Raw genomic sequence first — 24,760 nt, forward strand, 5'->3', positions numbered from 1 at the left:
AGAAACGAGGCCACAATAGTACTCCTAGACTTAATGAATATATGACTAGTTTTTATGTATGTGCAAATAATGATATCTCATATTCCCAAAAGCTGGGAATGTGGGTTTAGACACTATGCACATGCACATATTGTCTTGTCTTGTATGACAAGTTCTCTTATTTTCCTCACTAATGGATAGTTCAGTCACCTCCTGGATAAATTCATGCTATTTGAGAAGAGGCCATGCTCTATCCTAAACTGGTGACCTTTCTGATAGAGTTGTGACAAATGTTTGTCATCATGGTTTCAGTTCTAGAAGAGAGACCGAGAAATGCTAGAGAGAGAAAGACACACTCATCCTGATGAGATGTTTAATTTTCCATCTCTGGAATAAACAGCAGGATCCTATGCATTTGTCTTAAGAATATCCTTAATTATTTAAATTTTTACGGGCTTTCTGAAGGACTTGCTGTTATGTGGGTTAGCTTTAGTAGTTTTCTAAGCTAAGACAGTGGTCATGAATTAGTGAATGCTATTTGTTGGTTTGGATCCAGTTTTAGCAAGAAAGTTCTAGGCATAATGTGGAAACGCAAATAATCTTGGCACCACTTGTTTTTTAGCTATTGTGTACCTGTAAAAGCAATTCCAATAAGATTTTATATAGAGACTTACTTCAATATTTTTCAGTATACCGAATTTGATTAAAAAGTAGTTTGTAATTTTGATCTTCCACTTTTCATCTAGACAATAATTTTTTTGGTTCTACTTTTTAAGAATAGTATTAGTTATGTTTCTCAGTAATGTTGAAAATTTTTAACTTTCTCATCCTTTTCCCCATGCATACTACTTCCAGTTAAGAAGCCTTTTATTTAAGATACTTCTAATCTAATTACAGACACAAAAGGGAAAATTAGGATTTCAGGTAAAAACAGCTTTCCCATTGGAAATAAAAGGGACTGGAGTTAAAATAAGGCGTTAAACTTTAGAGCAACTTTTGGATTCGTACCGGGGGGATAGAAAGACTTTCAGTGTTCTCATGTCATTGGCCAATAGGAATGCTGACAACTGTACCTCTGAAAAATTATATTTTTCAGGGGATCTGTGCAAAAAGACTGTTTTTCTTTAGTAAAATGTCAGGTCAACTTGCATGTTTATTATATATCTTATTATATTTTTCCAGAGCTGCGATGAATACTATTCAGCAATTAATGATGATTTTAAACTCAGCAACTGATAAACCCTCAGATACTCTCATCTCATATTTCAATGTAAGTGACTGGAAGAAACACTTATGAAAAACGCTTGGAACTATCATTCAAGTAAAACTTGCACATATAGATCTGACACATGTTTTGGGAACTCCTTTATAAACTATAGTTTTTAAAGTTTATTTTAGTTAGAATTTAAATTTAATTAGTCTTACATTAAAAAGCACTTCTATCTAACTGATATGGACTAGAACCATATAAGCACTTAAATCTTTGTTCCTGCACTGAATGTTAAGGTTTCCGTATGTATTTGTTGAATGGACAAAGAAGGAGAGATAAGGAAGAGGAGAATGTACTCATAAAAGATCTCGCATGTCCAGATTCAGCAATTTAAGCATGTTCCTAACTTGAAGGACACAGTTCCTATTAATGTGGTTGTTACTTCTCGCATGTTTGGTTAGTTCCAGTTAAATTGCACGTTGGAAATACAGTTTTAGTTACTGGAAATGGCTGAACATGAACAGTAATTCAGTCTCTCTTAAATACTCCACTTTCTTATGCTGATGAGGTGATGGAAAGAGATGTTACAAAGGGAAGCAGAACTTATTTGATTAAATCATTTAAAAATATTTTTGAAATAAAATATCCTTTCCTTGTCATTCCTTCCCCTATCCCCTTTACTGTACTTTGATAGAACTGCACAGTAAACCCTAAAGAAAGTATCCTGAAAAGAGTGGAAAGCCTTGGTCACGTCTTCAAAAAGAAATTTGCTGAAGCAGTTGGACAGGGATGTGCTGAAATTGGCTCACAGGTAACCAGCATTTTGGTTCAGTATTGTTCATTTGAACTCGGTTAGTACTAGTTGATGTGAGACCTGACTGCCTTCCTTCAGTGAAGATTAGTAATAGTAAAAAGTAACAATGTTCTTTACAACTTGAGGAACTAGACATGTTGCTTTTTTCTAATGCTCTGTGAAGACACTGTTTAACAAACGTTTCTTAATATATGTGGAGCAGTAGGAAGTGCAAGGGGAGAGGTATATGCTGGAAATATTTTAATGAAGAATAAGAAAATTGCTGGGTAAAATACCATTAGTAAAATACATACTTGCAAGTGACTGTGCATTATGTATCCTGCTCATTGAGGTAACTTAGCCTAAAATTAAACTAGAAGGTGACTCGCTTCCTTATGAGATCAGTAGGCCATCTGTGTTTTCTACAAGGATTTTGCAAAACCAATCCAGCCGAATTTGTCCTCTACAGCGTCCTGTCTCTGTCAGCCCTGTTCTTTTATCCTGTTTGCTATAAATTGACAGCTCATTAATCAGTCGTCTTATGGCTTTGTTACAACTGCAGCCTTAGTAGCTTTTGAGGCTTCTCTGCTACTATTGGCAAACATGACTGGGGCCAATGACTTCTTTACAGTGGCTCTCGCAAAGAAAAGAAATGTTCTAAATCATTAAGCTATGAGAATCTGCCTGCTGTAGCTTGTTAAAGCATCTTGCAATATTTTTGAATTTCTTTTTTTCAACAGAGATATAAGCTCGGAGTACGGCTCTATTACAGAGTAATGGAGTCCATGCTAAAGTCGGTAAGTTTTAGTAATGGTAGATTAGTGTTGGCATTGCATTTTTCAATACTAAAAATATTCGTAACTTTAATTTGGTTTATACGTTCCAGGAAGAAGAACGCCTCTCAGTTCACAATTTTAGGTATGTGCTCCTAAATCATGAGCAAAGACTGCTATTTTAGTGCTAAGACAAGTGTTAGTAACTTTTTTTTTTTTTCCCCCCCTTAGCAAACTTTTGAATGATAACATCTTCCACACATCTCTTCTGGCATGTGCTGTTGAGGTTGTCATGGCTACATATGGCAGTAAGTTGAATCTAAGACATGCTGAATAATGACGTTGTTATTTATGGATAGTTATTGTTATGTATTCTAATATAGAGAATGTAGTCAATCACAAGAGAAAAGGGCTCACTAAATTTCTAGCGTTGATTCAATAAATATAAAAGGGAAGAATGACTGAAGTGGAAGAAAATAGCACTTGGATAATTTTAGTCTGTCTTTTCTGCAGGAAACGTGTCCCAAAATGATGGTGCCAGTGCTGAAACAGACTTGTCTTTTCCATGGATTCTCAATGTATTTGATTTAAAAGCTTTCGACTTCTACAAGGTGATTGAAAGCTTTATTAAAGCAGAGCCAAGCTTAACAAGGGACATGATAAAGCATCTGGAACGCTGTGAACATCGAATTATGGAATCTCTTGCTTGGCAATCAGTAAGTAGTGCTTTAAAATGATATTTATCCTCGTATAACATGTATACCTAGAAAAAGAAATTACACCCCACTCTAGAAAACAGGTAGCAGTTTTACTAAGATTTGTTTCTAGTGGAGTAACAAGAGCAAAACCAGATTAGATTTGATGTGTCTTTAGATTAAAAAACAAAAAGAAAAGCTATAGAAAGATTTTCAAAGAGAAATCAGTATAGCTCTGCTGATCTACATAACTGTAAACCAGTATAAATAATCTTTACAAGTCTCACATGGATCTTTTTAAGGGTATTACCCTTAAATGGTATTTTGTGACAACAGAAAAGGTAATAAATTTGATGGTTTTATTTGTGAGTTAATTGTTATTCATCCCCACTTGGCATTAGAGCTGTAGTTCTGTGCATCTGGTATGGTTGTTAATGATACTTAAAATATTGATTTCCATTCTCCTTTGCACTTCAATTACTTTGATATTTTGGGATGCCGTTAAAGTAGATGCATGCTGGGAGGTTCAATCATTTTCAGGCTGGATATCGGCAAATAAAACATTATTTCTGTGTTGTGTATTACTTATGAACTAAAAATATGCCATTAATGCCATGGAGTAGGAGAATATTAAAAACTGCTAATTTTGACAAGAGAGACTTAAAACGCTGTTTAAGAACCCCTCACATATTATGTAGTTTTGGGAAGTCTAAAGAGCACAATATACCATGGTTGATAGCAAGCTTTATTTTCTGACTAATCTGTGCTTGGTTTGCATAGTCGTTAAAGTAAAAATTTTGCACTTTAATAATGGTGGTACTTTATCAGCTTGTTGGGGTTGTATTCCCAGGTTCTGGGAACAGAGACAATGTTGCTGTCTGAGCAGCAGTATCTGCATATGTATTCAAATTTCTAAATCAGGTGACGCGTACTGGCCTCGGGGTTATACGGAAGCAATTACGCTTCAAGCAGCATCTGGCAGAACTTCTAATGCCAGCTCTCACTTGATTTCCTAATCCAACAGGCACGTGTCAGGCCGTTTCCTGAATATGCCCTGTTATGAAGGTGACATTTCTATTAGGTGACACAACATCCTTGTGCTTCCGACTTCGTGTTCATCACTAGGATGTTGTACGTGCCCCAGAATTTTTGGTACAGTGCTACAGCTGCTGTGCCAGGGTGTAAATTTTTTTCCTTTATAATGCTTTTGCATGTTTCTTTTGGTACCTTAAGAATTGCATAAGGCCTCTCTCCACTGCTGTTTAAATTTCTTCACAATTTTATCTTTTTTTGAGTAAAACTGTTTGAGGGCACTTGAGGTTGCTAACCTTTTAGCAGAGTTTACTTGTAACAGGGAAAATAAGGCAGTATTTCAAGAAGCATGCAGGCAACATTTAAAGATTGCTTATTTGAGTGCGTTATCGGTCAGAGGACAAAGACAGAAGTACAGATATCCAGGTTTCGCCTGCCACAAGCAAGAAGTGACTCCTGTTACTTTCGGCAAGCCAATTTGAAGTCAGTGTACTGATCAGCAGCAAGTCACTTCTACCTATCTCTACCCAGTAATTCAAGCACAGCATGCAGATAATCTGATTTGGACTTGGGCTTTCAGACTGGAAAACTCAAAATGTTGTATTTGCCAAAATTATGGGTGTAGTTGCAAGCTTTTGTGATACGAATCATAACGTTAACAACCAACGCAGGATTGTTTTAAGCTTTCAGAGACCTCTGTTTGAATGATCAGGATATTTCTTTGTTTTTTAATGCATTAAATTTATCTTCTTGACTTGCCAGAAGCATATGTTTGGTGATGTTTTGGGGTGGCTGATAAAACTTACTTGAGCGGCTGCCAGTAAGTATTTGTAAAATAACCGATATTTCGAGAAGCACTCCCTTTATTCCCTTCCCATATGTACTTGGCTGCCACTTAAAAGTAGGAACAAAAAAAAGAGTTCTGGGTCAGTGGAGCAGAGGAAGGAGTAAAAAGAAATGTGCAGTACCCGTATGCAAATGCTCTTTTGCTTGTCTGGTCTCATCTGGATCTCTAAGAGCGGAGGACACTCAGTGTGCAGTTTTCTGATGTTTCTCCTCCTAGTGGCTGGGAGGCTCATCACTAGAGGGCACACTGGGTCCCCTCAAATGTTGAGGGTAGTTGCTGCTGGCGATCCGTACTGTTTCTTCTTCATCCGTTATATAAAATGTCTGAATAAACATTGTAATTCTTACAGGTATTGTGTTAGCTTAAAGTGATCTGAAGTTGTCAGTAAGCTTTAAAGAGTGCTGTAAGCATCTGAAGAGTAGGGAGGAAGAAAAGAGGGAATTGTGTCTGAACCCTGTTAAGTGCTGCTGCTGCGCAGGAGGGAAAGGCTGCAAGTTTTAACCAGCAGATTATGTAGTGGTGGCTCGGGAAACTGGAAGCAGGGAAACATCAGCAATGCCACAACGCCTTGGTACATCTCTGGAGCATTGCAGTGCAGGATCTGAATGAGACCTGTACGCTGTTAAGACTACACACACAAGAAATTGAAGTCTTGATACTTCTAGCATGGATCATCTATTGTTGCCTCGCATGTACATATTGACTCTTCAGTCTGAAAAAGTGAAACTTATTAGCAAAAGGGGCAAATGCTTCTGTGGCAGACTGTCTGTTAAAGGTTGTTCCAAGCGTCCTGGAAAGGTTCAGCTAGTGAATAAAGGGGTTATTTATCGTGTTCTTCTGCAGTTAATTACTTGGATATTGTCTCCATGTAATGATGTGCAAGATTTAGAAAGAGTGTGCTTAATTAGTAATTCTGTCAAGGGAATAGGTAATTTGGAAAACAGTTCATACCAGTAAATGTGTCTTACCACCAAACATGCTAAAGGAGTAGAGAAAAGCCAGATGACTTCTGCTTAGTTATAACTAATATCTTAAGTGTTTGCTTAGACTTAATTTTAAACAAGTTACCTAATAATCAAAAAAACAGTGGAAACTGAGGAAGGTTAAAGTTTCCTTATGTGCCTAGAGAATACAAATTTTTTTTGGGGGGGAAAAAAAGTTATACTCTAAAGAAAAGTATGGACTGAATTAAGCTTGTGCAAAAAAAGTCTAGCTTGATAAGTAAGAATAGCACCAATTGAATTTTTTTTTTTTTTTTTTTTTTTTGCAAAAACTTGCATAATCTGACTCTGATGCTCCATAATGCACCGTGTGTTTTTTGAATGGTGGTTCTGGCAAAACAATTCGTTTCGAGGTTGGTCTGCTCTCTGGAGTGTCAGGTGTATCAGCTGTGTATGTGCTGTCTTGTCTTGTTCTGTTGACTGCTTTTGGAAATAGGACTTCAAGGTGAGATTTTAAAGGGACTGAGAAATTAAATACCGAATAGCTGAATTTATTGTAGAGGTACTTGTCACCAAGCTTTCATGAGGGAAACCACTTTGCTTAATTTCTCTGAAGAAAAATCTTAAGAGTGCACCTGCCCTTTGTCTGACTTTGGAAGCTGTGTAGAATGAATGTGAAGGATTCTGTTTCTTAGTGGTATTGGAAGATAATATATTACTCCTTTGCTAGTCATTGTGAATATGCTTATTGCTTTTACATAGCTAGCTGATTTAGTCATCTGTACTTTAGGAAGGAGATGAGACTTTTCTAGGTCATCCTTTCTTTTAACAAAAAAGCATAGCCAGACAAAATAAAGAGTGGAAAAAATTTGGAGTTTGTTCTCAATACCTCTTGATTTTAACAAGGAGTTAGCCTCTATACTGGCTAATTTATTTGAAAAATGCTTTGCTTTTCCTTAAAACACCATTGGACCCTGAAAGGAGAAACCACTTTTATCCGCTCTGAATATTATCCACAAATGAGTTTATGATGCTTCCAAATACAATCACGTAGACCGCAGTTTAGAATCTGTTACTAATGGTGAAAAACTTCTATTGGTAAAAACAGAAATATATCATACAATGTTTTTTATTGTATTTATATAAATATGACTTAAACCCTGGCATAATTAAAATCTGTTTCCCATGAAATGGGGATAGCGTGTTATCTGCCAGCCTGGGAGTTCATGCTCAGCCTTTTGCAGAATTGTTAAATTGATCTTTTTTGCAGCCAGCCAAGAAAGTAATTGTTTTTAATATCTCAAATTAAGGTTGTGTGGACAAATTCTAGAATCTCTGAACTTCCCTTAGAGAAAGCCCTGTCAGCTGCACTGCCAAATATTTCACTCCCGTGCTGCTGCTTGCTGCAGTGTGTTCGAAAGAGCAGGTTTTCAGTGCAAGTAAATCAAATGCCAAGTCTATCAATTTTCAGGTTTTATCTGGAGTGAAACATCTATATGTGGTGATTTTTTTTTTTTTTTTAATGTCTGAAATGCATTTACTTTCAGGGAATAGCGTGACTTACGTGATCTGTTAGATTGTTGTCTGTGTACTTTCTTGAATGACTCAACAAAAACAACAAAAAAAGCCAAAGAGATTCTCTGTAGGTATCTACAATGCAATGCGGTTGTACTTCCCTGCCTTGCAGCTGGCATTTTGTTCAGAGGCTGTCAAGCGGGAGGAGCAGACGAGTTATTAGATTTTTCATACTGTTAATACTTCTATTCAGGGAATGTAGTTCCTATAAATGCCTTGTCACATGTAGGGTAAGTGAAGAGGATCGAGTGTATACATGGTTCAAATCATATTTGGCATAGTAAAATAGTTGGGGCCACACTACAAAATACTATTTCTGTAAGCCAGATGCTGGTGGGCCAGAGGTGAGAAGTGCGAAGCACTGCTGCTCCTTTAAGCTTCAGCTGCCCCACGTTGGGTAGTGAAAGAGTCTAGTTGTGTGCTGGAGTTGCAGGCCAGCTGCAGCCTTATCAAAAGATACGGTAATTCACTCTAGCTCAGTAAGGCAGGTTGGAAAGAAGCATGTCCGTGCCCTGCTGGTCAGCTCTAGAGATGGCAGGCGGTTCCGCTCTTGCCCTTTCGTGCATCTGCATGATGATGAGGTGCCCAAAAGCTATTCCCTGTAGGACTGCAGTTCTGAAAGGTACCAATTGCTTCTGCTGTTAGCAGGGATCAGAGGCAGCTGTGTTGCTTTTACACCCCCCTACAGCAGCCCAGAAGGCTGTGAGGAAGTGTGCTGTGTATATCCCTGTGCTGTGGGCTGATTTGGTCAGATAGCTTTGAGTTTGTTGGTGGGGTTCTGTGCGTGTGAGAGAAAACCGGATGATGAACTGAGGTAGCAGTGCATTGCACTACAACTGTTGAAACTGTAGCCTGCTTTGACTAGGTTGTTCTTCTAACGCTTGCTACCCTAACAGATGTTTTTATTTTTTAAGGGAGAACACCAAAATTGATGTGTGTTGTGATCTAGAATTTCAATGACTGATACAGGATGAAGATGTCTGTACAAAGTTATTTCCCTTAATGGGAAAAATACGATCAAAAGTAGGCAGTTGTACTTTGCTTTATCCTCGGACTCTGTAAACCTCTTATTCTGATGTGTAACTTCTTCAGTGTGGCAGCGTCTAAACTGTGCTTCATAACACATCTCCTGTATCAGCTGCTGCTTCCTCTCTGTAGTTTGTATTGTCCGTTAATCATTTGCAATGAAAGCTACAGTGCTGCTTTGCATAGTGTATCACTGATTAATGTAACTCGATGTTTGCCATAAATGTTTGTCAACTAAATAGGTAGTTATTGTTTGTACTTGGCAGCCTCATCCCCATCATTTAAATGATGTAGCTCATTATGGTGGAAAAACCTTCCTGAAGAGAATGATGTATTCCCTAAGAATATATTTTGTTACACTAGTATGACAAACTTACTGAGCTGCAATGACAACAGACCAACTTGATGGTGTAGTAAAGACAAAAATACTAAAAGGGCTTGTGTGGCAGTGTTAAAAAGTGTTAGGCAAATCCAGATCAGGGTGTAACTGTTAACGAGTAGGGTTAAATACTCCTTAGTACTTGTTATAATGCAAGCTTAACTATACAGCCTCTTGATCTTTGACTGTTCGACTGTAACTATGTCAGCGTATGCTCAAATCCAGAAAAGGACTTGATTTTTGTGGAGCTCACCATGTTTTAAGTTTTCAGTGCCTGTTTCTGTGCTCCTTGGATGGAAGAATTAAGCCATAATTAAGTGAAGGGGAAATTAGTAGATTGTCTTGTGGTATGTATCCTTCTCTAGCATTTTCTGTTCGGTGTGTGTCTGAAGTCATGTACCTCTTCTGGAGGTAGGTGGTTACATGCAGTTTGAGCACTCTCTGATTTAAGTATCTAAGTCATTACTTTTAAAGTTAGAAGGAGAAGTAGGAACGGTCATTCCGTCGATATTTTACACAGTGGATCACTGGATAAATCGTTTACTGCTGTAGTAGAAAACTGATCCTAAAACCTTCTTAACAGGCTGCCAAGGAAGGCCAGGCAGCCAGGCCTGGAGTTTGGGGCTACATCTATACAGCCTAAAAGGGACTGCGGTTCAGGCCCAAGTACTGCCCCACTGTCGTCTGTGCCATTTCCTTAGTAATGGGTTTCCTGGCACACTTTGGCCCTTGTCAGCACTCCTGCAGACAATGCCTAGGCAAGCCTTGGGGCGTAATGCAGATCCGGGACTATTTTCAATTCCTTGTGTGGACTAGAGGTGGAGAAAGTTTAGCTGTGTGATGCAAGCTGTGCTTTGCCACTTGCCCCCCGCCCCAGGCCTTAGGATAGGCCATGGCTTGTTCTGGTAATGACTACAGATGTAGTTGTGGGATCCACGAGGAGAGCGACTTGGGCGCTGGCAAAGGAGTCACGCCTTCTCTTCCTGTCTCCCCTTTGGGCTCCATGAATCATACGTGTTTCCGGCTGGTTTCCCTCTGCAAAACTAGTTTGTCCAACATGCTCTTTTCATGCCTTCATAAATTTTGCTTTTCAAAGACCTTAGATATGTAATTTGTGAATCGGGGACAGCCGTAGGCACAAAAAATGCTTGACTTATCCAGAATGGCAGCATTTCTGAGCACGCTCACTAGCAGAATATGAAATATCTGGGGAACTTCACTAGTGTAAAGATGGGTGCCTCAAGAGTCATAGGCATCAGATTGTTCTTGATAGATGATTGTAGCCATCATCTATCTTCTGCATTTGTCCTTTTGGATTTTAGGCACCTAATATTCTGTCTCTGTGTAGGATGCTATGGGCTATGATTTGTAATTTAGAATTTCATAGGGCTTTTCTTACAGGGGAAAAATACGGTGTGCTAGGTCTTACCAAACTTGGTAATTCCACGTGCTCGCCATGCTCCTTTTTAAAATATTACGTTAGGAGTGGTGCAACTTGAACCTTACAGAAGGAACTGAGAGTTCATTTGAGGTTTTCTGTCTGTCTGTACTAAATATATTTCTGCTTACACTGTGATTGTGTTCCAGAAGTGTGCACGATTAGAGAGAGGTCACTGCCGTCACTACTGCTTAGTGTGATAGTGCTAAAGAACCACGCTGGTTGTGCTGCGTGTACTTTTTTTTTTTTTTTTTGGTAAGATTAAGAATTAGCTCTGTCACTTCCAGTTGTCACAACTGTAGTTGAAAAGTCTTCTGAATTAAGGCATTTTAAACCAAATGCCAGCTTTATAATTCCTGCCTTTTTGATATTACAAACATCTATAAATAGGCCTAAGATAGTTGCTTTTTGTATATGTGTGTATATATGTTTGTATGTTTTTTAAATTGAGTTTATGCATAATATTTTTAATAAATGCACAAATATATATATACACACATATATAAGAGTATGCTTTTTACCTTCCTAGTGCTTTCAAAGATTTTCCTTTTGTAGGAATTATATTGTGCTTTTTGAGCACTTTTTTGGCCAATAGCTGAAGGCAAATTGAAAAACCAGAAAGAACACTGAACGGTAGTCTTCACTCCAGTGTCTGCACCATCACTTTGAAAATCTCCCCTGCCACTCCTGTTTACGGTGAAGATGACTAAAGCTGTTACTCATGCTTGGGCGTTACCATCCAACCAAATCCTCTAGGCTACTGGAAAAGAGACCAGAACACTTTTAAAGTTGAGGTCCGGCATTTCCTGTTTCTGTCAGTATTAGCAGTTGGTTCACTTTTTGATAGGTACTTACTAAGGGTACAAAACAGTCATTGGAGTTGTAAGATGCTGGTCATGCTTAATGCAATATCAATACATTCATTTATTGCAGGTATACCAAGTTAACCCAACCCTTAAGATGTTCTCTTAATTCAAGTACGAACATGACCAAAGGGATTACTTAAGAGACAGCACCTATGCAGTTGTTTTCATTCTCTGAAATTTGGATGCTGTTCTTGATTAAGGTTTAAACTCTTCCCTACATTTTAAAGCAGTAAATGAAGTAGAGTTTCCCTTATTAGGGATACGAATCCTATGTTCTTAGCCTCCTAAAACCTATGTATGTAGGCATCTCAATACTTGAGAGACAGAGGCACTTCCAGAAAGGAATTCATTTTATTTATCTTAAAAAAACACATTTTAGGATGGGATCACTTACTTTTCTAAAGGTACCACTCTCCACTGACTATAGAGGACACCTATCTCAAGGACCAGCCTAAACTGGCTATATAATAGTTTTCAGTTAAGGTTAGGGGAAATAAATCATATTTTTAGTATTAGTCTTCATAACTATGTTTTCCCCTTCCTCTCAACATTAAGAGAATGTTTAACAAGATGCAGTTTTTTAATTGCATCTAACTTTACTTGAGGTGGCTGCTTATAATGCAGCTCACTTATAGTTGCTGTTGCGGTTTCTGTTCACGTAGGTGTCACCTAGCTAAAATTAAGCTGAGTACTGTTACCAGCATGGGACCAGAAGCAGGGGTATATTCTGACTATACATTTACAGCTGTGCATGGCAAATGGATTTTGTAGCCTGTGTTATGTGCAGCATGCTGCTACACTGGTATTTTGCAGTATCTAGCCGTGTCTAGAGTGGTCCCAAATAAGGATATAGCCATAGAAATAAGGCTTAGTTAACATGATACTGTGGTGTTTGATCTTTTTTCCTTTAGTTTGTCCTGTTTATTAGTAACACTTTACAAGAAATAGTAAAACTATTTTCTGGGTATCTTTGCTTTTCAGTATATTTTATGTATTTTTCAATGCTTTGGCAGTCAGACCCTGGCTATCGAACTTTCATTTTCAGTCCTAGTCTGCTTTTAGATTGTTTGAACTTCAGCTTTTCATTTTTCAATATTGCAATATCTGTATCATAAATATGTTGTAGGAATTTTTTTTTAAAGGTTGCCAGTGAGGAAAAATGTATTAAAAATCATGGAGATGTATTTGCAGTTCTTTAATTTTTTTTTTTTTTTTAAATCTTGCTGAATTTGGGGCAAATTTAATATGGCAATCTCCTGAAATAGAAAGGTAAATAATACTTGGATTGAGTGCTGCAGCCATATCCGTGCTACTCCCTTCTTGGAACAGGATACTCTTACTGAGGTGTAAATCTTTGTAGCTGGTGTAACTGGTAGTGTGAAGATGAATTTTTTGACAGTGTTACTTGCTTTATCTGAGTTACAGTCCTAAATAACTGTCTTTCCTTACAGCTATTTTATTTGAGCCATTCTGTAGTTAACTTTGCTGTGGTGGAAGGAAACTGTTTCCAGTAGTAAGCTGACTATGGTGCCAAATATGGTGCCAAACGTTTTAATGTGACTTTTTTTTTTCCACCTCGTGCGCAGTTCTCAAGCTTTCAAGGGGGTAACAGTACCTAGTCAAACTCAAACTACCAAATTATATGCTATTCAAGTGGGGTTTTGCCCCTCTACTTGCGCATTTTCTTTATGAATTGTTGCATGCATACGTGCGCGTTTTGGCTCAGTTTTTCTGTAGGCCAAAAAAAGGTGCTATTATGTCTACTTCTTCATGCTATATAAATGAGTGGTATTTAAGTTAGGTAGCTATACTGTGTGTGTGTTTTATGGTAACTTGCCAAGAGCACAAAAGGATTTTGGCTTGTTCAGAACTGTGGAGCAGCTCTAGTGTTCATGGCCCTCCAGAAACACAATTTTTCTTGTTCAAGCTTTTTGTTTAGGGATGGGTTTGCTTGTCAGAATGGGTTATGCCCAAGCTGGTAAGTGCCTGTGGTACAGGTGCAGGGTGACTAATGTCTTACCCAGTTAGACTGTATCTGGTCTGAAGTTGGCTTGGATGCCTGCCTGGCCTGGACGCTGGCGCGTCCTGCTCTGGAGTTAGCCTGAGCAAAACAGAGCCTGCACGTGGCATGGTGTCTACATACCCATGCTCTTGTCTGCTCCTGACTTTTGAATAGCTTGGAGAAACTCACAGATCTTCTCTGGGCAGAATTAGCTGCTGATTTTCCCCTCCAGTGTATCCGCAGTATGGGAGCATGTGAAGCACTGGTTCTGTCTTGCTTGAGTATGCAGTAGATACGATAAAGCTTTCTCATGCATTTGGAAAACGTTAAATAACTTAAGTAGTCCCTACGACAACATGTAAACCAGAAGTTTTTGAATGTGGTTTCCTTAAGAGATATTTCTCTTGAGGCTGAGAACGTAGATATTCCTGGACTTGTCTGGTCATCAGTATTTTAAGTGTATTGCCGTGTTTTGTTATATACTTAATAACTAACGTCTAGGTTAAGAAATACATGTAATGCTGTGGGTATAATGAAAGTATCAAGGTTTTATTATAGATGCCTGCAACTGTAGTCAAGAGCAGTTCTTGATGCAGTAGCTAATGGTAAATTATTTGTAACCAGTGCGCTCCTTACTGATCGGTTCTTTCAGTTTCTATTAGATGAGTAGTATGCTTTTAGAAAAAGCTTGCTAGGACAAACTTCCAAAAATAAGTAGGTTTAACGTTGCATAATTTTACAGGAGCATAAAGACTTGCAACTAATATGTACAATTGTCTTTCTTTCAAAAAGAAGCAATTTTGCAGAATTTATCTGGAAAGAAAAAGAGTTAGCATAGCTGCAGGTGTTCTCATGTGCAGTAGACTTGATGTTGTATTCCCAAGATAATGGAATTAATTTCTGGTGCTTCCTGTAACTAGCATTGTCATTTAAGGATTTCTTTTGTCTTTAAGGTAGCAACTTGCTGTTTAAAAAAAGATGGGGGTGAGGGGAACTTAGTTAAGCATGTGGAAAATTATCCTTTTAAAGATTTGTCACTTCATTAAAAAGCTAGGAATGTATAGTTAGAGACTTTCCTTTGTTATTGCTTAAGGATTGATTTTTCATGTTTAAACTGGAAAACAATCTTACCCTTCTTGGTGCTGGACAGCTTTTAGCTTTGTTGCAACTAGAGCTGATTGTACACTGCTTTTTAAACAGAAAAAATAATTTTAAATCTGAGTTTTCAGTTTGTGAATTTTCAGTTTTTCCAGCAAAAATGGTAAGCTTTATAGTAAACCAAATGATGTACGCAGGGGTGTGTTTTTTCTTGCCTTTTTTTTTTTTTTTAATATTGTGATAAGTCTAGTTTTCTAACAGGAAAGGCAGTGGGTTTAATAAGCATTTGTATAACAGGAACTGGGAGGTGGGAGAGGAATGAAAAATGTGAAAGGCTACAGGTAGCTTCAATGTCAAAGGAAGATAAAAACAAACTTATCCGTGGTGTCAATATGATACTTTTATTTCATATAGTTATCTAGTTTCTCCCAGAAATATGAGGCTGTACAAGTGCGGCTTTCTAAATTTTCATTCATCTTAAATTAACTTGACTGAGCCAGCTCTGAAAATGTTCTGGGTCAGCAGTTGTCAACTGTACTTATATTTATTTTTTCAGTGCTTTGATAATTTGATAACTAATTCAGCCCAGACATTTCTAGCTTCTATATTTTTAACTTCAGTTTTTTGATTTATATTTTGCCCTAGCTTTTGAAGTGTATCCTCTTGCATTTTGTCAGTAATCTCAAATGCCACCTGCCCTGAGGTACAGCACATATAACAGAATCTGGCGAAAAAGGGAGCTTGTGAGGATTTACAGGTCTACGCAGGCATATGAATCGTAAGATATACTTACTGCTGCAAAAGTATGAATGAAATGCACTTAGTCTGTCAAACTCCTAGAAAATAACTTGGAAGAATAAATAATGCAATGAATTAATATCTTTGAGTGGGATTTTCAAATTTACCAGTCTCAAAATACAAACCTCATTGAGTTCGCTGGAATTTTACCTGAATTCTTAATCTAATTCTGAAAATCTTGTCTTTGGCTGTGATGCTGGTTAAAGTGGCAAATGAAAAACATTGTGTAATTTGATACAGAGGATGGAGGACGATAGAACTGAGAGTGACGTGAAAACTCTGGCAATCAGAAGCTCATTTGCCCTTCCAAAAGAAAGGAGGGGACAATAATGAAATGAGTAGATTTGAAACAAATGAGGCTAGGGTTCTTTTTTTCCTGCAGAGCTTGAACTTCTTACTGCAGAACGATATGGATATTAAAAGCTCGAGTTTAGAAGGAGGCAGGATAAGTTCATGGAAGTATTACTGAACCTCTCACCTCCACACTGTTGGGCCTGTAGGTTAGGTGAACGTTTGGGGTCTGATCCACTGCAGCCACTTGTATCTTCTACCTCATCTCCTGAGTTCCTTTTCAATCTTTGTTTTGATGACTGAAGTTACTTTCTTAAGAAATTAAAGTTCAGATGTTGATTCTAGATAAGGATTTTTAACCTCTCTGAAATATCTACTGTGGTTTTATAAGCACTGTTAATTGAACAACATACATATGTGGCTTGGTATTGGTACTGTATTTCTGTAAATTTCAAAGACCTATATCAAATGAAGCAAATTTTGCCTTGCATTCTGTTCCGAAGAAAGCCAGAAATTCAAATTTCAAATTGAATTTAAAAACAGTATATAAAGTCCCTTTGTACCAAATTCCTTTGAATAGATTCTTGATCCAGTGACTGCACGCACTTGGGTATACTTGTGCGTGCATCTAGAGCTCCTTTGACCCTAGAAGGTTTCTAAATAGGTTCAAAAGTCAGATCTCAAGCTCAGATTATCTGAACAGAGTTTTTAAAGCGGACACTCCCCTTAGATAATGGTTAGGTCTGTTTTTTCTCAGCATTGTATGCATGCATCCAGTGAGGTACCACATTATAGCATTTGTTGTTAAAATGCTGATTATGAAAATATTAATTAAAATACAAACTATTTAACTTGCTTACTGCAGACAAGATAATTGCTACAAATGGTTGATCTTCCATATTTTTCTCTTTATAACTGGCTATTTCTGAACAGAGGTTCTCTCACGTCATTTTGGAAATTTTTCATAGGTTATTGCTAAATACATTCATCTCATGTAGATGCTTATACTTGATCATAAAAGCGTTTTAATTTGGAGGACTTTAGCAGTCATATATTAGAATGATGTCATAGCTATCCTGTGTACTAATGTATAACTGCACTTATGTCAAAATGAACAGAGCTCTGTAAAACTACTGTGTTTTGCTAAGATTTGGTAGTATCAAGCACTGCTTTCTTCAAGCAAGAAAGATATTTCAAGCAGTATCTCATCTGTTGGTTGGGTAATCTATTTATTTTAATTGTGGGTAGTACTTGGAACATTTAAGAGATGTAGGACCATCATTTACAGGGTGCTTGCTATTCAGATCCTGAAAGAAGGATGTTCCTTGCCCAAAAAGTTTTAATTTCAAATTGAAGTCTTTTGCTTTTCTGATGTCAAGTAAGGTTAGAGTGGTGTAAATCAGACAAGTTTGATAGCAAGTTTGCTCTTTTTTCCCCTTATCTTTTGGAACTGCTCATTAATGCTCACTACTTCTATTTTTGTGGTAAATCGGCAGTATCTGCGCTTTGTAGATGAGGAAAATAGAGTACTTTACAAAGAATGAATTTGAACTAAGGAAGGTGTGATTTACAGGGCATGTGCCTTCATCTGCTTGCTCGGCTTTTAAGTCAGGGGGTGTTTTTGGTTTTGGTTTTTTTTTTTTTTTTGGTAGTTTCATAATCTCAGAAAGAGCAGTTTCCCTTGACTAGGGTGAGGCTGCAGTGGCATTTGCTCGTGTAATACACTGGTATGGTTGAACAAGTTCTCACTCAACCAAGTAACAGCGTTGGCGTGCTCAGGAAAAGAAGTCCTGCTGAAACATAGCCCAACAGTGAGATAAAGAGCTTTATTCTCAAAGTTTTTTGGGGAAAGCAAGGGGAGTCATTTAATTTCAAAACAGAACAGAATTCTGCAGCAAGTTTTTGAACTTCAAATTTGTACTTTTTTAATATGGAAAACATATAGAAGTTGTACTCGCAATGGTTTTTTCCTACATTTTTCTGAAGTCAGATATGAATCGGAGTTTAGGATTGCCAGCTAAGATCATTGTGGTCATTGATCATTTTTTGGATATTAGATGTTTAAATCTATGCCATCTTTGTCATAGTTTAGTTCAAGTTACTTGCATTTTTCTTTCATAAGTTAGGTTTGTGCAGAATGAATTTTTAATTTAACAGCGTTTTAAGTCTATCAATATGAAATTGTAGTAGTTTTTGTGAGTAACTCCATTTTTTCAATCCTAGCTGTTAATATACAATTGAGTTCTAAAAATTAAGCAAAAGCTTTACAGAGGGAGGTAAACCGAGTCAGCTACTGTAACATACACTCTGATATCCCAATATGCATTTTCTCCAAATTAATTCGTACTTCTGCATACTAGCCTGAAGTAAAAGTGCTTCGTTTAGTAGTAGCGTATCTGTGTGTCACAACCAAATGCCCTAAGTCCAAAATGCAAATTTGTTTTAGTTCAGTTTTCCTCTTGTCCCCATTATCATTTGGGTGGGGGGAACCAACTGTTGCTGCTTAATTTTACCTTTTAAATACTTACTTAATTTTACAGTGATCCTTAATTTATTTTAAAGAAAATATACACTATAGCTGAGAAATATATACGTAGAAGGACTCTTTAAAATACAGACAAGAATATATCATTGTTACTCCTGTGTATATATGTAGATTTTGCTTTTCACACAGTTTTGACTTTTCAAGATGTCTACATCAATTTTGCTGGCACTTAGCTTCAAGTAATTAATTTTTATACTTTCTGAAGTTGACAAACTTGCATTTGCAATTTTAAATGCTAAAGTTAAAAATCCAAATACTTCTGTGACACAAATATTGAGAGGAAGGTTCATTATAAAAATTACCATGTCTTGTAATTTTTTTAGGGAAGTATTTTGTGTCCCATAAACATAGATATTCTGGTTGGTGCATGTGCTTATTGGTAGTTAACAAAGGTCATGTTTTTCTGACAAGAAACTACTCCTTTGAGATCCAATTGTCTTACTCGGAGGACATTGTTTGACCTCTGTTGAGTTTAAGAACTTCTCAGAAAAGAGTTTATTAAAGTGTTACAGTACCTAAAGCACTAACTTCACTCATCAGAGGTTATTTTGTTATAATTACACAGACACCTGAGACAGATGAGAAGAAAAACCAGTTTTTCAGAGTTGTTTCCAGGCGCGCTAAACTGCGAGAAGATTTAATTTCTTTATGGGGCATAGGGAATGAGGCTTGTGGCAAGAGAATATGTTTAAGCAGATAAGCAACACAAACGGAGTAGCCCTTTTTCAGATTTGAAGCAGAAACGATGGTCTTTAAAGCTAAGCGCGCTGAGAATAGTTGCTCTTGAGTCTGAGTAGACGTGTGACTCACTGAGATGAGCCGGGAGAAAGCGTGGCCTCTACCAGCGGAGCAGAGGGATGTCAGTGAGGGAGGCGATAGCTAACCCGTTGGTTGGGAAAGGTGACAGCAAGGTAACTTATCACTCGTGTAACACGCTTAGCTGGGGACAGGGAGGTGTGGGGGAAGGTAAGTTCTCGTAGCGTGTTACATCTCAACCTCCTGTAAACGTAATGGCCGTAAGGAGGAAGACGCAGGGAGAAAGGGAGGAGGAAGGAGGAGTAGGAGTGCGAGAGAAGAGGGAGCTCTGAAGCAGGCACCCTGGCTGCGGCGATAGGATCATTATGGGGCCGTTTTCCTCAGCGACTGGGTTCTGCAGCGAGAGCCAGTTTCGCCCTCGTCCACAACAGTGTGGAAACAGATGCAACGATTAAAAAGGCGTATTTATTTTAACTTTGGGAAAGAGCTTTTTTTATTTGGTTTTGACTTGACAAATAACCTGTGGACTTTGACAACCTAAGCCGAAACCAAAGGTTCGGTGTTTTTGGCATGCAGCCAGTCAAAAAAGACATTTGACATGAATTCTTACAATATTTTTCTTCTGTATACTGTTAACACTTTTACAACTGCTATTTACAGTTTTGTCATAAACTTTTCTGATGTGAAAGAAGAGTTAACATGTCAGAATATATTTTCACAGCTGAAGAAGTGTGCAGGCTTCTAATTCCAGTTTAGTCCCAATTGTCTTTTTAATACAGTTTATATTGTTGAGTCACTGTCAAATATTTTCATTTTTATGGTCTGAAGGCTGTGCTGAATGAAGTTTTCTGAAACTTGCATTTCAGAGAATCTGAAATCGCGTGTTCTAGTGGACCTGTTCTTTTTTATCGAATTTTGAATTGTATCAGATGTGAAGTAATACACTATAGGGTCAAAACAACAGTTTGAAACAGCAATGCATAGAGTGATGGGATACATCGTCCTGACTGCAGTTACCACTGAGCAATTAATCAACGTCTGCGTTCTCATAAGAGAGTAAAGTATTAACGTAATGTTATATGGCACAAAACAGAAGCAGAATATCACCAAATGGACAAAAATCATTTTAAGTACCTTTTTCTTGCTTAATTTATTCCGACTTAATGTAAGTGGTTTATTCAAAGTCCGCAGGACCATAGTGGAGCAGGTCACGTTCAAGATCAGTGGAATAAAAAATCCAACAATTTCAATGAAGATAACAATCCTGGATAGGTAGGTTTTCCATGTGGCCTCAGAAAAGTTTTCAAAACATGTTCTTTGTTCTGTGTTATTACGGCGGTTTGTAGATTGAAAAAAGCTTGCTGGCGTGCTTCCTGCTAACACAGTTATCCAAACTGCAGCACAGACAATTTTTGCATTTCTTTTGGTTCGCAGCGTCTTAGACTGAAAGGGGTGTACTATAGCCAAAAAGCGATCTACGCTTATGCAAGTCAAAAATAAAATGCTTCCATACATGTTTGTATAAAACAGCGTGACTGAAATCTTGCAAAGAATGTCTCCAAATGGCCAGTTTCTTACTACGAAGTAATAAATCCTGAAGGGTAATGTAAACACAAAGAGCAGATCAGATATTGCTAAATTAAGCATGTAAGTTGTAGTCTCATTTCGCACTTTTAATGTAAAAGTAAAAATGTAGATAGCAACACAGTTGGCTATGAGGCCAAGAACAAATACCATACTGAATATATACCCATATAAAGTATATTTAAAGGAGTCCTCAGTGGAACAGTTAGAGCTTACCATCATAATGATCTGTGTAAAATAAAAGTCTGAATTCCTGTGACTTTGTAGCTTTCTCCGGTGTCTTTATTGTAACTTTTTAAATTCCAGGAAGACTTGCAGATGTATTTGACCCCTGTGCTTTGATAATTTTTTGTTTCACTTTTAAGCTTCTGAGAAGAAACACAAGCTTTGTAGTAGCCAGGTACATCTCCTGTAATCACCAGGAGATCATTCTTTTCTCCCAGATGCTACTGTAATCACATAGCCAGTCTTGGAAAATAAAAGACATATTACTTGTGGCAGATGAGGTCATCCTGAAGCTTGCTTAGTTCCTTTTTTTTTTTTTTCTTCCTCAAATTGATGAAGCTGCTGTAGAACTTTCTGCCTTGTTCTTGGCTGCGAATCACGATGTTGAGAAGTCTTGTCCGTCCAAAGCTGTATAAGTGACTGGGAGCGTGTGCTTTAGAGAACGATTTCCTGGGCTCTGGGAGCTGTAGGCGCTTCCATTGCTCTCTCAGCCTTCTTGCTGCAAAACGAGCTCTTCAGCTTAGCTCTTTGCTCAGCCCACGGGGTGGAAAGCCCGGGAATAAAATTCCAGAGCGTGTTTGTTCTTGCAGGATATAGCCCTTCTCCTCGAGCGCTGCCGGTCGAGCGAGCGAGCGAGCCTGGCGGCTCATTCTGAAGCGGGCGAAAAAAGCGCTCCCTCAATTTGTAGCATGACATCACAGGAAGGAGAGGTTGGACTTGCTAAGACTGGCTCCAGTTCGGTTTGTTTGCCTTCCTTTAATCTGATAATGTGCCTGCTGGGACTATACCTTGCAGGCGTGCTGCTGCAGCCCCCTGTTAACTCTTTCTGTGCTAGTTAAAGGTGCTTTGCAAGCATCGCTTTTATTTGCGTTTGCCAGTTTGACGGCAATATCCTTGTCAACATTTTAGTGTCTGAATAACTTGCACATCTGAAAATTCCTTCTTTTCCCCTTTGAGTAATATAGTAATTGCAGACTTTTATATTTTACATTTGAATTTACCTTACCTTACAGTTTTGGGAAAAGATGTTTTTGCTTTTAAGAGATAATGCGCAGTAAGCACCAGGAATTGGCTAAGTAGTTCTGTCTTGATTCCATCAATACACCAGTACACACCTTATGAGGGACAGTTTAACATGGACATTATTTTATTTGCTCTGAAATTACTTGACTTACTCAAGGGGAGAAGCATAAAGATTTTGAGTCTGTGGGTTGCTCTGGGGTATTCCCAGAACTGAGAGATGTTGCACTGGAAGGAGAAATTTTAAATGTGTTTAGTATTAGAAATCGTGCCCCAAACACTTTTTAGTCAGTTAGATGGTACTATTTGCATAATATTTCAACTTTGTTTGAAATTTTGAAGAATCATCTTCAGTTTGGAAAGCACAAAATGAATATAGCTTACCAAAATAAATACTGCACTATGCAACTGGTTCTGATAATTTAAAGGAGCCAGTTATCGCACATGCACAAAATATTCCCATTAGTCACTGATTAATGCAATGAAAACATGTTGTAACTAATTGAATAGTTAAGTGAATTTAAGAAAGGAGCTCTTGCTCCCTTTAGGGCAAGGCATGAGATAAATCTCAGTTTATACAAACCCATTTACTTAGCATTGGCTTGGATAGACTTTTTCTTCTGGCACTAAAACCAGTGTATTTCAAAATTTTGGAATAACAAGTCTCTTTATATCTGGCTGGGTGGCATGGTTCTTCTGAACTAGATTTTAATCAGTTGTACATTAGCAAGGGTCTGTTAGGCAGAAGTTTGCTAGTCTGTTGTAGAAGACAGAAAACCCTGTGAAGTGCTAATACTTAGGCATCATTTCATAAAGTAGGATATGTCAAAGAGAATTCAGACACATGTAAGAATGAGTCTTACTTTATTTCAGATTTACTTCACAAATTTCTTCTGTGAAGCTCTTTCCCCTTGATTTTAATGGGAAATCAAGGTGTTCCAATTCTATCTAGAAGGCCATAACTGCAAGGACTATATAGATTTTGAGGTTATGCTGGAGTTTCACGCTAAAGCATAGTGCGTTTGCCGCTTCTAAGTCGTCAAGAGATGAAAATGTGAACTTTGCGGACTGTCTCTTTTGTGTCTTAACTTATTTTGCAGCTTAACATGAAGTCGCCTTACCTGGCTTTCCTTCGCAAAAGCAGCCGTAACGCGTGGTTCAGTTTGGCGTTGCTGTTCCCGGCAGCCAAGCGCAGTTAAAGGAAGCTCCTTCCGTGAGAGTCCCTGACTTCTGGGGCAGGCTCTAGGGAGCTCTGAGCTCGGTTTCCCCAGGTAGTTTTTCCTGAGCAAAAAATACAGTGTGAGGCAGGTTCAGTGGCTGAAATAAAAATCCCTAAAGTACAAAAGTTGAACATCGCTTTGTCTGTCAGCTGCCTGCTCTGCTGTGGCCAAGGGCTGTGTTCTTGCCCTTGTTAAGAGCATTACTGAGAGCTGTGTTTTAGGGGCTTGGGTCTGTGCTCCTGCTGTCTGGCTAAGCCTGGGACTCTTTCTAGCCCCTGCAGCTTTTCAGTTGACTTGCAGTTTGTCCAGCGCAGTGTGCACACCTTATACTTGCTTTCAGTCCAAGAAATAAGTGATTTTTATATCGTTCCAGAAACAGCATTCAGCTGCAGAGGTTTTCCACCTGCAGAAGAAAAATGTGAAAACCCCAAGCTGACAACCTTTAATTTTGTATCGTATTTTAGTGATTAGTTATGACTGAGTCGGTAATCTGACTCATTTTCTCTTAATTGCAGAAGTTTGAATGGCAATGGAGAATTCCAGACCCCTTTTCTTTGATTAGCTTAGGCCAATAATAGTTAAGTACTATTTTAATTTGCATGCTAGTATATTAGCGTAGTTTTCTATGCTGAAGAATTTGAATTAGCAGATCAGTAACTGTTAAAGTCTTTAGGAGCCTTCATTTTGGCAAAGTTCCCATGCTAGCTAAGAGGGAAACTTTGCACGCTTTCCTCTTATTGGATCAAGTTTCAAGATGCTCTGTACGGTCCGATTTGGAAAGCCTTTAAGTAAGCCCCAGTGCTTCTTTCTTTGGGGAGGGAATTCCCCCGGTAATGACCTTGCCTATGCTTCTTCACTGCTGGCAGGTTTTCCTTTGGCCCCAGGGGCTGGAGGAAACAGCTGCGGGAAAGGCAGTGTGTGTTTACAGGTTTCCTTCTGTAAAGGAAATGGTGCTGGCACTGAAGGGAGACGCATATGCAAGTCTGCCTTTCTAAATTAGAGACAGGGATAAGTTAGGACCTACCTTTTACTGCTAGTGCTAGGTTAGCAAAAACTGCATTTCTATCAGCAGGTTTCCTCTTCCTCTTGAAGAGGCAATGAAGAGAGAATGAGCACGGGCTCTTTAAGATGAGAACTGATGAAATGCTTGAAATCATCTCCTGCTTCCTCAGTGAACAGATTTTGCATGTTTCTCCTGTTGGTTACAACTTAGCTCTGCTTATGTGGCTTTAGATAATCCGAGTTTAGATATCTAGCGCTCCATACGCTCTGCAGTGATCTTGGATTTGTGTGGCGAATGTATTCCAGAGTGGAGCAGGGGGTCGGAAGGAAAACTCCTCATAACCCTAGCAGATTGCTACTAGAGCAGCTCGAAGTCCGTCTGCCAAAACAGCTGCTGCTTCAGCTGCTGGTTCCTTCTTCTTGGCCCTAGATGTCACAGAGCTGGATGCTTGCTCTCATTTAGGACGCAAGGGCAGGACCCCTTAAATTGAGGAGTCCGAGTTAAATGGTAAGGAAATATTTTACAGAAATAAAACAAGTATTTGAAGGCTTTCCAAATTTTGGAGTTGTTTTGGCTGGTGTTGCGTGTTCCTCTAGTGTTATTCTAATGATCAGTGCCGAAATCATAAAGAAATTGTCGTCAAAGACATGAATTCTGACCTTAT

At 38.3% G+C, this 24,760-nt stretch overlaps 2 protein-coding genes across 2 annotated transcripts in view; one reads left to right on the forward strand and one right to left on the reverse strand.

Moving 5' to 3' along the window:
• RB1 (RB transcriptional corepressor 1) overlaps nucleotides 1–24,760 on the forward strand; it is an 84,650-nt gene that overhangs the window by 28,551 nt on the left and 31,339 nt on the right. The window contains exons 12-17 of the mRNA XM_068929818.1: nucleotides 1,162–1,249; nucleotides 1,884–2,000; nucleotides 2,723–2,779; nucleotides 2,869–2,900; nucleotides 2,987–3,063; nucleotides 3,269–3,471. Of these exons, the coding sequence (XP_068785919.1) occupies nucleotides 1,162–1,249; nucleotides 1,884–2,000; nucleotides 2,723–2,779; nucleotides 2,869–2,900; nucleotides 2,987–3,063; nucleotides 3,269–3,471 (574 nt within the window). The remainder of the gene's footprint in view (nucleotides 1–1,161; nucleotides 1,250–1,883; nucleotides 2,001–2,722; nucleotides 2,780–2,868; nucleotides 2,901–2,986; nucleotides 3,064–3,268; nucleotides 3,472–24,760) is intronic.
• LPAR6 (lysophosphatidic acid receptor 6) lies at nucleotides 19,490–23,258 on the reverse strand. Its single transcript, XM_068929819.1, has 2 exons — nucleotides 22,995–23,258; nucleotides 19,490–22,101 (listed from the first exon to the last, which is right to left on the reverse strand). Exon 2 carries the CDS (start codon nucleotides 20,848–20,850, stop codon nucleotides 19,825–19,827), a length of 1,026 nt encoding a protein of 341 aa, XP_068785920.1. The 5' UTR covers nucleotides 20,851–22,101; nucleotides 22,995–23,258; the 3' UTR covers nucleotides 19,490–19,824.

Source organism: Struthio camelus, chromosome 1, assembly GCF_040807025.1.
Source record: "Struthio camelus isolate bStrCam1 chromosome 1, bStrCam1.hap1, whole genome shotgun sequence".
Classification (NCBI taxonomy): domain Eukaryota; kingdom Metazoa; phylum Chordata; class Aves; order Struthioniformes; family Struthionidae; genus Struthio; species Struthio camelus.